This window comes from Fringilla coelebs, assembly GCF_963513975.1.
Source record: "Fringilla coelebs genome assembly, chromosome: 1".
NCBI lineage: Eukaryota > Metazoa > Chordata > Aves > Passeriformes > Fringillidae > Fringilla > Fringilla coelebs.
Window position 1 is genome coordinate 35390437 of NC_140028.1, and position 16724 is coordinate 35407160.

General features: G+C 40.1%; 1 protein-coding gene across 1 annotated transcript in view; it reads left to right on the top strand.

Moving 5' to 3' along the window:
• Positions 1 to 16724, top strand: part of CPA6 (carboxypeptidase A6) — a gene marked incomplete at both ends in the record, with an annotated part of 79589 nt that overhangs the window by 39223 nt on the left and 23642 nt on the right. The window contains 4 exons of the mRNA XM_084216783.1: positions 9398 to 9522; positions 12908 to 13022; positions 13948 to 14049; positions 14872 to 14976. Of these exons, the coding sequence (XP_084072909.1) occupies positions 9398 to 9522; positions 12908 to 13022; positions 13948 to 14049; positions 14872 to 14976 (447 nt within the window). The remainder of the gene's footprint in view (positions 1 to 9397; positions 9523 to 12907; positions 13023 to 13947; positions 14050 to 14871; positions 14977 to 16724) is intronic.

The following is a 16724-nucleotide window of genomic DNA, read 5'->3' on the forward strand; positions in this document are numbered from 1 at the left end:
GGCATTATCACAAAGAAGCTTGAAAAAATGATCCTGATGATCCTATTGCAAGGGCAATGTATTTTGGTGTCAGGCAGAGAAAAAAGCAAATGCAAAAATACCCCTCCTTATTGTCTACTGATTTGGACAAAGGGAAAAGAACCAAGAAGAAAATAAACCAGCAGTGAAAGAACAGCAATGTGTCATAAATAAAATTTCACTAATTTTATCTGCCAGCTTCTTAATTACTGTCCTTACCACTGATTTTTCCTGAGTAGATTTTGTCATTTACAGTCTGTTCTAACGCCAGGCCAGTGGTGAAGGAAGTGGTGAGAGCTCTGCCTTTTGCCATGCTGAAGCCATAAAGGTCAGCAAGGTCAATCCCTTTTGGGAGAAGCACCAGACACCAAAGGAATACTTTCTGAATGGGCATTTACAGAAACCTACACTGAGACATCCTTGAGGGATCATCTGGGAACTGGCTATACATCTCGATGTATTTGAAGTATCTTAAAGTGTGTCCCCAGTGATTAACTTGGACAGTGGCAGTGGAGCTAAAACAACCCCCAAAATTCATCCAAGAATTTCAAGGACTACTGAGGGTTCTTAGTCCACATGGAAACCTCTTGATGTCAAGCAGGACTGCTCTTCTACCAATACCTGAGCTGTAAGGTTAATTTATGCATTTTTACAGCAGTTGTAGTCCCCAAGAACATCTGAAGCCTAGCATCTGGAGCTCCTCAGGAGGGATATTTGCCTCTCTTTTTTAAGGGAAAAAGTAAAAAAGTCCATATAATACTTGGTGTAACAAATCCCTGAATTCTACCCAAATTGTCCAGGCTCTGCTACCGTATGAATGCCACTGCCTATAGTGAGTGACTAATGGATAATGAATGTTTCATTCCACACATTTTACTTTTGTTCATGAATTGCCCAGTGGCAAATCACATTAGTCATAATCACTTGCTAAGTAATTTCCACAAATTAGTTTTGGTCTGTAGCTCCATTGCCCACAGTACTTTGTTATTAATCATTATTATAAATTGATTCCTTCATAGGCTGGTTCTGTTAACTTTAAGGTGACAGAATATTGCTTTTTTTCCCTGGTGGGGTGAACATAGCATGTCAATCTACACTGCCAGTAAAAATAGCCAGCTGTACGGATAAAAATTTTTCTGCTGTGAGTTCTGTAAAATTGCCTGAACGTGCATGTATTCAACCAATAAACTCAGCTACAGGAAAGGCTAAATATAGAAGCCTAAATATAATGAGTCAGATCAGCTCAAAGCAGAAAGAGGGGGCTCTGGCCCAGACCACTCTTGTCTCAGCCAGGCTGAGCAGAGCTCCCTGTGCCTCCCCACCAGCCCCTCACTGTAGGACTGCATCTCTCCAGAACAAGTTCTCAGGAACTTGTCAAGAACAAGAACAGTTCTCAGGAAACTCTTGTGCACCATGCACTGCTGGGTATGCACGTGTTTCTTAGGGTAATATGTGTCTGAGGTCAGAAGAAATGAGCAGGTGGGGAACAGAGAGCCGTGCTCTTTGTTGAGGCAGGAGATGGCATTTTCTGTTTTTCAATGAGTGGCAGAGATAGTAGCAGCTGGCAGATGCCATCAGTATGTGTACAGCAGTATCTCTTGTCTCCAGCATGTTCCTACATCGTTTTTGTCAGTCTCTGTGGGGAAGAAAACTAAGACCCTGGTAATGGTGCTTCCTTCCAGCAGCACCACCCCACATCCTTGGACACGTTTGGCACAGATCTTGTGCCAAAGCCCACTGGGGTAGATGTGACAGTGAGTATGACAGGGGTAAATGATGCTGGAGCTCCTGCCTTGACTTTCATAAAAGATGTATAGTATGCAACTACACTATACATGTATGACAAGTATATAGCATAGCAGTGCTGAGGAACATTTTCATAGGGTTGTTATGGACTAAAATGCAGCAAATACTTTGACAATTCAAGTGCAAACTCAGGGAATTATTTCTTCTCCTAGTTGTACATCACTGTCCAGCTTTTAGATTGGCTGCTGCTGTCATGCCATCACAGGTGCCAGTCTTGAATTTGTTATAAATAATTTCTCTTTTTACATATATGGTACAAATATTTAATCCTGACTTAGTGTTTAATACCAGAAATATATTTTTGCAGGTTCACTGTTCCACTCAAATAATTTCCAAATTATTTCAGTAAGCAACAAATGAAATACAAATACTTAGGATGATAGTACCACAGTAACATGAATATCACTGCCCATTCTCTGTCCCCCAGGACTCCTCTTGTCCATCTGCTGTCCCTCTGCTTTGTACATCTCTCCAATGAATGCCTGTTTTCTCCTGCTCTTTCTTGTTCAGAAGACAATTTGAGGAGCCTGTTGCTGATTTATGAGCCATTTCATGCTTTTAATTCTGTTGGACCTGAATGACAGAAACAAATGTCACATTCCCAAGTGCTTTGCAAAGAAACAAACGGGGATTTTCTTGGGTCCTCAGATGCAGCAGATTCTGTTTATCTGCTCTGGAATTTTCCTTTGTAAGCAATATTTTTGAAGTAGCACTTCATTTGAGCTGTGAGTGATAACTTCTACTCCATCAGTGGTCTACAAGCTCTTTTTATCACATAACGCCTGCCTGACTGGGATCGGGACTGTTTGTATAGGTAGCAAAGAAGCAACTGCTCTGTGAACATTCCTGGCATAATAGAGTTAGACCCCTCATTCTTCAGTAGTTTTTATAAAAGAAATTCCTGGGCACAGCCAGGCACTTCTTCAACTTTGGGAGGAGCCAGCCTAGCAGTCCTTGAAGCCAGAACTCCATGCCCTTTTGTTTGTTTTCTAGCCCATACAGCAGCTGCTTATCCATTGTAATCCCTGAATTGATCCTGTCATTGCAGTTCAGGGAATCAGAAAAAATGTCTCATAGAGGAAAAGGATCACTTGGCTATAAATCTGATAGTTTACACCTCCACAGGAAAATGCTTTAAAAGGCTTCAGAGGACAAAAGCCTGTTTGAAAATGCAGTAAGAAAGCCTGTCAGCCCAAGTGGAGCTATTCTTATTTGCAAAAGCAAAGAACTAGCTCAGCAGCCAGGGCTGCCTGCATTTTACTTTGCACCTACAGCAAATGATGCTTTAGATCCTTTAGTTTTCAGTCTAGATTTTACCCTAGCTCATGCTTAGGGTTCCAGTCAGAATATTTCAGATACACAAAGAACATCAGGTGACAACAGAGGGTATTCATCGATATATCAAAATACATGTTTGGAAACCACTTGCCAGGCTCAGAAGGAAAATGTTGTTGCAGAAAAACTTTAGTGGGAAAATACAAGATAGAGCAGAATAGCCCAGGTAATGAAAGTATTTTTCTCACAAGACACAGATAGCATGGGCTTTCTGAGATGGAAGGAATCTGCTTCCTCTGAGGAAGCCTGAGCCTGAGCTCAACAAAGTCAGCAGCACACTCCCAGTCGAAGCAGAATCAAATCCAGGGCTTACTATTCCATTTCCCATGCAGTGCAGCAACAACTGCAATTTGAACCAAGATATAAATAGCTTAACAATAAACAAAAGAAGGGTTTGGCCATTTTTTTAATGAGTCTGTTAAAGACTTTTTCACATCTTTCAAATATACTTAGCCCAGTGGCATCTGTACTTGTAAGAACAGATATTCAGTTACTATATAATTGGGTATGAGTTTTATCTCAGTGACTCTCTTGAGGAATAGCCTACAGGTTCTTTTCAATGTAGAGCCATGTGTAAAATTATACCAGTGTAAATAGAGTGGGAAGACCATTACTTCATTATAGTTCCACAAAGATTTGCAAAACTCAAAACTTCAATCTGTGCATTGTTCACGTTCTGCTCCTGCCAGGTTGTTGCAATCCCATGAATCATTCCCGATTTATTGGCACAATTACTCTTACCAGCCTCACTGAAAAGCAAATAAATACTGAAAAGTTAGAGCCAGTAAAATGTCTAGTGCACTCAATCAGAAACCTAAATTACTTTGCACTGGGACTGCCTAGTAAGTCCTTTTAGAAAGCACAGGGAATTCCACACTGGATTGCCACTGGACCATTTTGCAGCACATAAAGGGTAGCTGAAGCTGATTGGCAATCAGAACTGTCAATTAAGTTTCCTTAATTGGCAGGAGCAAGTGAGGATGAAATCAGTCCTGGTCGTGAAAACATTTGCAAGGGTGAAGACATTTGAGAGGAGCAGTTCTGCACTTTCCAGGTGAACCACAGCACTGCTGTAATTATGCAGCAGTGTCAGAGGGAACAGGAGTCATTCCTGCATGCTTCTTTCTTTTCAGATGTACCAACAGAAGTCTGAAATTCTGTGGCACACTGTACACGTGTGTGTGAGGAGTGTTTGTGTGCATACGTGTAAGTGGCTGTGTTTCCCGTGTATTATGGGATAAAAACTCAGGTGCTCAGACCTCTGATGACACCAGTAAGATTAAAGCAGTTTCTACTTCTACTCTCTGCCTTCTACAATTGGATTTATAATTGAAAACTTATCTAATGACTTTCATGACTGCTTAGGGTTTTGTTTTTATGTGTCTGTCCATGAGTACATGGATATAAATGGGAAACCCACGTTTCCTGAAAGAGCCCATGAGCAAAGAGCACCCCTGTTTTCATTATTGACTGCACTTTCCCTTTTACAAGAGACTCAGAAATGCCAAGCCATTTCAACTGACAGCATCATAACAATAATTATATTCTGAACTTTGCAGTTGACAGCATTTCTCAAAGAAATCCATTCATGGTGATGTTAAGGACAAGGTCAGCTTTAGCACATGTATTGCTGGACACAACTCAGTAGGAATAAAAACTGGAGTTGCTAGGTAATAAAACATATAACAAAATTACTGTCTTCATGGGGAATAGCACAGATAAATCATAAACTATTTTTCCAGGTACTAAATGTAAGTTATGGCAAAGTTATTGTAGTTATATTCATGACAAACATCAATCATCTCTTTTGATTGATACATAATTGCAGACCTGATGAGAGCTTTGAGCATCTTCCTTTCAGACTAAGTGGAAGAAGAAATTAAACATCTGCTTATGAAAAGGCAGCGAGGGACAACTGGAGGTCACTGCCCAAGAAAATGGCTTTAATTTCAAAGACCAACCTAAACCCCATGGGTTGAAGAAGCTGGGGATTTATTTCTGTGACTTGAATTTAAAAAAAGACTGTAGGATTTATGCAGCCATGAGAGTCTTTGTGGGGAAAAACAGTGAGACTCTTTTCTTCCCAAGCTTCCTTTCCATGGGCATGGAATGAGCTGGAGGAAAACTGAACTAGTGAATAAAAATCTTCCTGTTCTGTTTTCTGTCTTGGCAGAGCAAAAGAGTTTTCTGTACACCATTTGTGATATGTAGGATTATACTAACAAAGCGTTTGTATTCTTGGAAAATTATTTGCATAATTTTAACTTTGGAAGAAATTCTGACTCCATTAGTTAAGCACCCAAATCTATTTAAAATATTTGTCCTTTTGCTTTGTCTTGACTTTTCATCGCTCTACTGACCAAAACCTAGAGACATGAGTGATGAATTCAGGGTTGCTATACCTTGGAAGGTGTCCAGGTAAGAGCTGATAGATTTATTTGAGCTGTCTTTAACACCTCAGTTTAAAGAGAAACTGCCTACAAAGAAACCTGGCTTTCCTAAGAAAATATTGAACCACAGGGACATTAATGGGACAAGTGAGGTTGAAAAAAGAACAGACAGTTAAAAAAGACTAATTTTAATGTAGTTAAAGTTAATAATCTCTAACACTTTCTTTGTTAAATAAAGCAATAACGTGTTTAAATGCTTTGGAAAAAGAGACCTGCCTGTGTGCTCTTACATACAATTTTTTCCTCATAGAAAGCAACAGGATGCTCATGCCTCCAGCGAGATTCTGGGAAAGAGCATTCCCTGTGCATCTGGGGAGCCACAGGGAATGAGAACAGGTACTCATGGTGACACTTGAGTGGCAGGTGCTGAGTAATTGGTCTCCTGGTCCAAACTCTGAACTTGCTGAAAAATCTTGCCTGGGCTCTGCTTATTATCCAGAGGCTTTAAGCATCCCAACACCTTTTAAAGGCAACCTGCTGCTTGAAAGACAAGAAAAGATGTGCAAATAAGAGTGTTCTGCAAAGGAAATGAGAATATTTAGGTTTGCAGACGTGCTTTAAAGCATATTGCTTTTCCTCTAGCCTCAAGATACCAGGTGAATTTTGAGGTTCAAATATTTGGCTGTACACTCAGGGAGTTTTGTAGGATTTCTGCACCAGTTTTTTGGGGTTTTTTTTTTGTAGCTGAAGAATCTTCCTCCCATCTAGAAAATCCTACCACCTATACAGCAAATAGAAATCTTTTGGCACTGACTGGTACTCCATAATAGTCTATAAAGGCTCATGTGTAGTAGTGGGTGTAACAATACCCCATCACAGAGAGGGCAGAGGGTAGGACAGCAATTTGTTTCACTGCCACTCACTAGCCAGCAGAGCCCAGCATGGAAATCCAAGGCATATTTGTGAGAGGAATGATGCTGAAATAAGAGTAATGACTTCAATAAGACCCTCAGTATCCATGGGAGATGCAATGATGAAGTGTCCTGAAGATGACAGTGAGTAGAGGATAGTGGCACTTGCTCAGTCCAAACATGCTTGCTCTGAAACCCATCTTCTGTTTGTCAGTTTTTATGTGCTTGTCACACCAAGGACAAGCTGACAGCTGCAATATATATAAGATGTCTGCTGGAGAGACATGTTCCTTGTTAAATGCTTTGTAAGGCAAAATCCAGCCAGTGACTGAAGTGGTACTCTGGACAGCACAGGTAACATCTCCCAGAGAATCACTGACTGCTTTGTTTACATTGGAAAGGATGAGAAGTGGGAGTCAAAGGAGCCAAATTACCCAAACAGGGAACTGAGATGAAGCAGAATGATTTGCACTCTAAATATGGGATTTTTTTGTCTCACTTCCAGGACAATGCCAGGAGTGAAATATTGCATTTTCACTGAAAGAGGATAGTGGCAATATGCCACAGATTTCATTAGTTAAAAGAAGATTGCTTCTGCTTTTGATATTCACTTACAGGCAATAATGTGAGGAACACTTAGAATACCTCAGATCTTAAAGAGTCTGGTGATGTTATAACTAATAGTGTGACTTTTGGTTGGTTTATCACCTCCATGGTGATGGAAAGTTCCACCAAAATAAATCCTGAGTAACTGTCAAGAACAAAGATATATTTCAGGTGTAGATCAGTTGTGATTTGTTGCAGTTTTTTTCTATTTCAGTTTTGTGTGCTTAGATATTGCAGCTGGCCAGGAGACACTTCAGTTGTTCTTAGCTTGTATGTAACAATTTGTTTTTATTTTTATGAAGATGGCTCAAGCTGAGCTGATTGATAGACTGTTACTCTAAGAGCAACAAAATTACCCTTTCTGATGTATATTTTTTAGGAATAAATCTTAAAAGTCAAATACACATATGGCATGCTATTTGTAAAAGTCAAACACACATATTATAACCATGTGTGAAATTACCCATGTTGAAATAGAGGGGAATTTCACTGGGGGCCTATAATTTATCAAAATATGAAAGCCAGATAAAATAAACTAACAAACATAGGGTGTTAGTGCAGTGAGATGATCTTTATTGGTAAGCAGCATTTAGCACCATTTAATTCATGACTTTGGTTTCTACTGACCATCTGTCATAGCTGCTGTCAGCTTCACAAGCCTCATGAACTTTGCCAGTCTTGTTAGACTTCAATAGATGCTGCACCCAGCCACCACCAGGACTTGGATCCAGAGACCATATCGTGGCAGCATGAAACAAAGTGTGGTTTTGGCAAGAATGTGAAGAGGCTGGCCCCGTGTTTCAGCTCTGCTCCTTCTGAAGTAGCAGGCTTTTAATTGGATTTACTGAGCTGAGGTCACCATTGCTTGAAGAGGCAGCACCAGGTTCAGCATTGGGTGCCTTCTTAGGATACTCTGACTCAGGGTCATTTGAGAAACGGCGAGAACTAAACCTGCCTCCCTGTAATCTCCCTGTTGCAAGACTGTACTCCACTTGCAAATGAGGTCCATAGCAAGACCAGGTAAATGCCTTTGATGTTTTCAAATAGCTTCTATGGCATAAAAGAAGGGAGAAGATTTTAAAGTATAAATTATAAAAATCTTTTAAGATATCTGGAGCGCAGTAGACACTCATGAGCTGTATCAAGAGTTTATCAGTGCAGTCTGGCACAGCTGATTGCAACAAAACAGAAAATACAAGGCAAAAAACCAAAAGACACTCATCAAGCATTAATCCTTTTTAGGTTCTCTTTAAGAAATGTGTGGACATGTAGTCAGTATCAATTTCCTTCCTTGTATTCAGCTCCCAAATGCATTTTTAAGGCCTGTGGATCTTGGCATGCCTCTTTGTCGCGTTGATACAGAGATTGTTGCTGAAACTCCTATTTTTAATCTCCTATGAATATCCAGAAGCTCTGGAAAGAGTTTTGTTGACTTGTGTTCTTTCCACTGTCCTCACACTGGCTGAGGAGAAACTGTGCTCACTTCTGTTGAAGAGTATGTGCTAGTACACTATTTTTTTACAAGGTGCAGAACACTGAGTTTCAAATCCCTTTGAAAAAGGGATTTGCAAATTTTCTTGTTTTCTTGAAAATTCATGCCCTAAAATTTCCAAGTGTATTTCAGATTTGGCAACAAAAGAAAGTAAAAATGGACAAGAAACATCCCTTACATATGTGCATATACAGATAGCGCAATAACAATAGTGGTTTGGTAGCTATTATTTTTTACAAGATTGTAATAATCTGATTATCTTAGTCCTGTTATTTTGACGTTTAGTATAAAATTATTGTGTATTCATTTTGTTGGTGGCCTCTGATCAGCTTTATCCAGAATAAAGCTCTAGTATATTTCACAAAAACAGTGGCAGGCGCTATGCTTTCTATATTTCTTTAGCATTTTTTATTGCTTTAGTGAACACAGAAAATGTTTCTATAGCTCTTTAGCATTTTTTATTGCTTTAGTGAACACAGAAAATGCCTTGCAAAGTGAAAAAGAATCACGGACTGCATAGGAGTTGGGAATGTATAGCAGTCTGAGGAGGTGCATGAAGTTGGAAGTAGCTTTTGTTTTGATCTGTTTGAGGAGGCATATTCTGAAGACTGTTCTCTGTTCCCACTGGCAAATCTCCCAGGAGAGTGTTGTGGTAAGCTGGACACAATCAACCCTCAAAATCCGCTCCGTTAGCACAGGCGGCGAGCTGGACCAGCTGATGCAGTTCTGTCGTCTCTACCATGCCTAGAGGGTTGGCCCTACCTTCAAGCACGCTTTCTCCTGGGCTTCCCCACCTACACTGAATGCATGTGAATTACAGGTTGGTTCCTGCACTACAGGTGGACTTGTGGCAGCCCAGCAGCCCCTTCCACATCGTCGAAGGCGCGGTCGCTGACGTGCGAGTCCCGCAGAACGCGACGCGGAGCCTGCTGCCCTTCCTCCAGCAAGCAAACATCCAGTACACGTAAGCCCACGCTCCACTTCCCGTGCCTCACTCCAGAGAGCTGGCCTTGGGGCAGGTCTGCACCTACCACGCCAAGAGTGCTCGAAAATACCTTCCACATCACAGCAATTAGGCTGGCAGACAGCTCGGCATTGCCCAGAGAACAACCGCTTTAATGGCAGAGCTGCAAATCTCCCACAGGCAGCAGCTTTAATTAAATGTCCTCCTTTGGAGTCAAGCTGAAGTGTTTTCAATGTATGTGAAATCACATCTGTTATGGGAGGGTTGGTAATTACTAATTCTGCAGCCTGCTTTGCCTCTTTCTTTATTTAGCACAGGCAAGGTTTATTTACAAGTGAGCTGCAAATGCAGAGGCAAAACTTTTGCATCAATTATACAGGAACTACTTCTATTATTCTCCATTCCTAGTGACCAGTGCAAGTCATACAGTACAAATGCAGTACTTCTAGTTTCACATATCATTTATAATGCTCCTTAAAAATTCAAGGTAATTTTGGAGTATACTTATCCTTTCATATTTATCCATATGATGTACGGGATAAGAGTAATGATCTTGTTTTAAAGCCTTCTCAATGGCATGCCTAAGCATCTGAATAATCAGCTCATGAGTTCTCAAACATTTGCTGAATAAAGACCTACATGAGGTTATTTATACTTATTTCTCAGTGATAAAAGGATGGTGTAAATCATAATGTAGATTAATGTATACATATGTAAAGTACTCATCAGAATCACGTTTTTATTATAACAATGCTCTCTTCTTAATTAGTTGTTCTAAAAATACAGAAACAAACATAAGGAAATTAAGTACACAAGCTCCATAGCTGCAGTTCAGAGTGACTTTCATGTGGGTTCAGCACTGCTTTGGTTTTGTTTATGTTTAAAACTGAGATGGGGCTTTTTCTAATTGTTTTCCTGTGCTTATAAAAAAATGTTCCCTAATTACTGTGACCCAGCAGTTGTATTCATGTCTGCTGCTGTTCCTGCTCACAGTAATCACCTTCAATGAAATGACAGAAGGACATTTTATATGTGTTATAAACACTCTCTGTACTCGAAGACCTCTGCTTGGGTTGCAAAGCAATGTGCAAGCACAAGATCTGCCAGAGCAAAAGGTCTCTGCAGTTTACCTCAAAAAACATGCTACAAACACTGGATTAATCTTCCACAGAGAAAATCTCTCTGACTTTTGGCACACAAGCTGTGTGTACTTGGAGGGAAACTGAGCAGCATTTTACCAGGTCCAGACTTGTCCTTTGCTCTCCCTCTTATTCTCCTCATCGCCTGTTTTGGATGGTCCCAGCCATTAGGAACAAAACCCTGTAAAGCATGTGCTTGTCCTGACAAGCCTGCTGAGATCTGTAACTCCACAAAAGCCGGGAGGATTCACCCTGAGAGCAATAACAACCATAGTCAGGGAGCAGCAGGAGCAGGCTGGCCAAGCACAACCATGCCCACAGCACAGCTGGGGTGGGAACCACAGCCCTGAGCTGGAGTGCAGCTCCACAGCCAAGACTTTGTACAGCTCCTTTCACATAGCTGATTTTCACTTTGTTTTAAAAATTATTTTTTTCCCCCACATACAACGGAGTCAAATTTCTACATCCCTTTTGGAACTGAGCCAAAAGTCTGAGCCAAACTCCAGGTAAAATTTCAGTTTGATGCCCTGATGCTTCCCTAAATTCAAACACATTTACAAAATCAGGAAGCATTTCAACATCCTTAATAACGACCAGCACTTGCCTGTAAAACAGGCTCATCTCTCTTAGGGTTTGACTTCCTGACAAGATGGCCATGAAAACAAGCCAGGCATCAGAAAAACTCTCTTCACCAAGTTTCCTCGGTTGTTTTTTTAGTAAAGAAGCCACTTACGCTGCATTCAGACCTGAGGGACTTAAGAGCCTTTGTGTTAAAAGCACACACACAATACATAATCATTTAGAAGTAAAAAAAAAATTATCAAATCTCATTCAGAGTACAAGATGCATAAGTTAACAGAATGAGCTTGATTCTGGTAGGTGCTTATACTAATCAGAATTCTTTGAAACAGTCCAGCATTTTTTTAAACTATCAGATGCCCTAATGACTTGAAAAAAATCACACCTTTAATCAGCTTTACAGTATGGGTCTTATAGCACATAGAGCACCTTACAAGTCAAGACTATAATCCTTTAGTTTGCTTAATGAATGTTGCTGATGTAGAACAATGTAATTCCTAATTATACAACTACTTCACTCTTGCATTGGAAGATGGGAATAACCTTTACTTTGATTCTATATGCAGATAGACCTATTACCTTTGAGGCATTGGCTGCAGAGCTGAGTTAGGAGCAGAGTAAATGCCATTTCTTTCCATCTTTTTCCAATCACAGAAGCTAATGCCTATAAAAATGTAAAAGGTTGAATGTGACTGTCTTTTTATGGGAGTGGTGAATTAGTGGCATGGTGATTGCACATTGCCATGCTTTAGGAGAAGAGGGCATACAAGGATGACTCTCAGTTTTACACTAGTGTTGTTACAGATATCTGTGGCAGTGTTCCCAGCTTCTGCTACTCTCTGGTGGGATGGATGGATGCTTCAGCTTCTTCATTATAATTATTTTTAGATGTTTTCTATATTATAATTTTGTATTTGTGGCATTTTTTATTTTTGCCATAAAACAGAAAAGTTTCAGCTTACACAATTTTTCCTGCATTTTATTCTTAATGCAAAGAACCTCTCACTTTTTATGCAAGTATATTTAAATTTCACTTAGCACTTTTCATATTTTTCCTGAGTTATTTTAACAAAACTGGCAAACAACTACAGCAGAGTAAATAATGTAAACAACAAAGCCCAGTTTAGATTTTTTGCTTGCTGTTTTTTTCTTGTTTCAGACAGAATGATAATGCTACCAAGTTTTTAATTTTTTGTTTTGCCTCCACAACTTGTAGATATATGTAATGTTCCATGACACTCCCAAGAGAAAGTGTGTCCATGTTTCCTAAGCTTACAAAGATTTTTGAAATGGTTTGAAATCAGTTTTTGAAGATCCAGGATCACATAGTATGATTGGATTATAAAACAAGACAGTAAATGTTGCTCCATAAACAAATGAAAGTGGGTGCTTCTTCACATTGGCTACATTATTTACATCATTCTGTTTCAGTCATTTAACAAGCTTATTGTGTTTTTGAAGGCACTGCTACATTTCAAAGCAGCTCGAGTATTCATTTGGCAGCTTTTATTCAAGCGAGCCTGAAGCGCTCTATTGTCAGAATGTAACAGATGAAGTAAAGTCAGGATGGTTTAACTTCTGCTATATTTCTTCTAAACATGATTTGTTGTTCTGATTTAGATTGTGTGTTCTTCTAGTTTTTCAATAATACCACTATCTTTTTTTAGGATTCTCATATCAGACCTACAGCAAGCAATAGAAAACCAAACTGGAGGGAGGTCCCATAGGAATCGAAGGTCCCTCCCTGAGTATAACTATGAAGTGTACCACTCCCTGGAAGAGGTGAATTAAAATTCATATTGTACCTCTTATCTACTACAATGTTGTGTTTAGTAAGGCTAAGGTTTCATTCTCCCTACAAGTTCTGGTTACCTGTCCGTCTTCAGGAATGTTCTGTGTTTTTTCTTTGAAAATAGGCACTTCCTTGAAAAAAAAAATCTATTTAATATTTGTATTCAAGGTTTTTTTTTACATGAAACTGTCTTTCAGAGCATCTGAGTTTTGTTTTTAAAGTAGGTCTTCTTCTCTGGTTGAATAAGAGATTTCAATGAGTGATTGGTCACACTAAGTCATTTAATTAAGCAATACAAGTAAATGCTTAAGTATTTGCGCAGGAGGTACAAGTATGTAAAAACACTTAGATACAAACTCATTTCTGGGGAATACTACCCTGGATGATGGCTGGGTAAATAATTCCTGTTGATTTTACTGTGCTCACATATACAGTTTTAGTCTGCACAAAAGCAAAGTCACTAGGCTGAGCATGGAGAGTGCTGCATCACAAGATCTGGTGCCCACTAAACAAATACTGCAGGTAGCACAGAGTCCTGCATGGAAATCTGTTTGCCATTGTGTTCTGGCAGGAAGAAACATGGACCTTCTTTCTTCCTGCCATTAATATTTAGTGGCAATGGTGGATTAGCCACACTCCCATATTTTCGACGGAGAACTTATGTATTCCAGTCATACCCAACAATGAAATGGAAAAAAAATCCCATGTGAAGGCTGCATCCAGCCTCTGGCTGTAGAGCTATGAGTGCCAAATAAAAGTGTGGTTAAAGTGTGAAAACAAAAAAAGACACGACAAAAATAAAAACTATAAAAAATAAAAAAAGAGAGAGAGGATGGAGAGCTGAGCCAAATAAATGTATTGCAGCTTCTTCCCAAGAAATGCAAAGATTGAATGATTTTATTTTTGTGTTTGCAGATCGAGGACTGGATGCATTATCTGAATAGAACTTATTCAGATCTTGTTCACATGTTCTCTGTCGGAAAATCCTATGAAGGGAGACCACTGTATGTACTCAAGGTAAAGATTAAATAGTCATTAATGAGACCAAAATCTGGAATCAGGAACAGACACTGTTATTTATGTTACAGCATATACACCAGAGACACAGCTTAACAGTGTTTCCTAAGGATGAGTTGCTAAAATCTAAGTATCTCTCTGAATGTCATCTTTAATGAAAAATGGGAAAAAACCCTGGAAAACTAATAGCTAAATCCTATTTACCTGGATTGGATATGCATGGAGAAAGGTAACAGGACAAGTTCCATTAGCAGGATTTGGATTTAAGTGGATTGGAAAGCTTTTTGTTTATAGACAACTCGGAGAGCAGTTATGCTGCAGAGGGATCCCAGAGGACTGTGGAGCCCTTCTCAGCATGTGCCACAAATGCTGCTTGTTTACCTACTGACAAAATTTCAGGGCTGTGTGCTCTCAAGTCACATGATTAGGACCATAAATTAGAGTGTGTCAGCAAGATGCAAGAAAATCTTACTTTCAATGTATTTTCTTTTCATCTTCTATTGAAGAGTTCTGAAAATTTGATTCACCATCATGCAATTCATGTAGTGTCATTGTTCCTCACCCTACTCCATGTATAATCATTCCTCATAAAAGAGGAACTTACAGATCTCACTTCTGCTGCAATTTTTTCCCTAAGTCAGCCTCATTATCATGGCACACCCGCCTAACATTGTCATACCTTTTAAAACAGTAAATTTTGTTCCCTTATATGAGGAAATTCAAAATGGTTTAGCCTCTCTCATATTCTACTATTTTCTCATTATTGTGTTTTCACTCATGTGATGCAATCTATTGGTGTTTTGTGAATATTCACACTTCAAGTTAGGTAAAAGATCACGGCCCTACAAGAAAGCTGTCTGGATAGACTGTGGGATTCATGCAAGAGAGTGGATTGGCCCAGCCTTTTGCCAGTGGTTTGTGAAGGAAGTAAGTGTTTAAAATTTACAGTCATACACTTCTTGCTGTTAAGTAAACTTTGCATTTTTGCTGTAGTGGATCTAACACACTACTAATATGGAAACTAACTAGCTATTACACCTCTCTTTTTTAGAATTATTTGTGGAATACTTAAGTGCCTAATAAACAAAGCTGTTAGTGACAGCTAGACGCAGCTAGGCTCAGGACAAAAATGTGCCAGACACATACTGGCAGAGATATGAAGTAGGACTTAATTCCAAGACCTTAAAGTGTGAAGGTTTTCAGTAATTTTGGGGATTGCCCAGGTAAATCAGTGCCAGTGTGTACTGCTTCAGACCAGTTCAGCAGTATCTTTGCTTTAAGGACTTAGTTTAAAAGAGATATTTCTCTTTTGTGTATTTCCATAGGAATAGAAAGCTAAAGTCACAGAATCACAAATTAGAATCACAGAATTGTTTAGGTTCGAAAAGACCTTAAAGATCATCAAGTCCAACTGTTAACCTAACACTGCCAAGTCCACCACTAGGCTGTCACCCCAAATGCCACATCTACTCATCGTTCAAATGCCTCCAGGGATGATGACAAGCATTTCACGGGACAGCCCGTTCCAGTATTTGGCAACCCTGTCAGTGAAGAAACTTTTCCAAGCCTCCCTGGCTCAGCTAAAGGCCATTTTCTCTTGTCCTACCACTTGTTACTTGAGATGAGAGGCTGGCTCCCACCTGGCTACAGCCTCCTCTCAGGTAGTTGTAGAGAGCAATAAGGAGCCTCCTGAGCCTCCTTTTCTCTAAAGACCCTTAGATCCCTCAGCTGCTCCTGATAACATTTGTTCTCTTGACCTTCACCAGCTTCAATTCCCTTCTCTGAACTCACTCCAGAACCTCAATGCCTTTTTTGTAGTGAGGGGCCCAAAACTGGACACAGGATTCGAGGTGTGGCCTCACCACTGCTGAGTACAGGGTGACAATCACTGTCCTGGTCCTGCTGGCCACACTATTCCTGATACAGGCCAGGTGCCATTGGCCTTCTTGGCCACCTGGGCACACACTGGCTCATGTTCAGCTGCTGTCAACCAGCACCCCAGGTCTTTTTCCAATGGGCATCTTTCCAACCACTCTTCCTCAGCCAGTAGCACTTCATGGACTCTTTGTGACTCAAGTGCATGATGTGGCACTTGGCCTTTCTGAACAGTCAGTCTCAATCTGTCAAGAATTCATCTACCATGCTTCCATGATGGCAATTGTCACAGTTTTTCTGCTGTGCAATGGCTTCCAGCTCCTGTTTGTTACCCATCCTGTGTGTATTATAGGTGTGCTCCAGCTGGGTACTGATCCAAATGCCCTCTGCAGGGAAGAAACCCTAATTCCTACACAACCAGTTTCAGGCACTTCTGTGGTTTCTAACACATCAATACCCTTCTGTCTTTGCTGCCACATGGGTCTCCATCCCCAGCCTACACTTGATGGCAGACTGAAGGATCTGTCTAGAACAACATCCCTCAAACATCCCTGTGGCGCTCCCAAGTTTATCAAGCCTGGTTTTATCCTCTTCAACCTTCAAATCCAGTTTAAAGCTTTTCAATGAGACATCTTAACCTATGATCAAAGATTGTTTTCCCCCTTTGAGACAGGTACACCCTATCTCACTGGGAAGCCTGCTGTTGTGTAAACCAACCCGTGGTCAAAACCTCCAGAATTCTGCCAGTGACCCCAGTCTCAGAGCCAGGGATTGATCTGATGGCTGTTCTTCTTCATAGA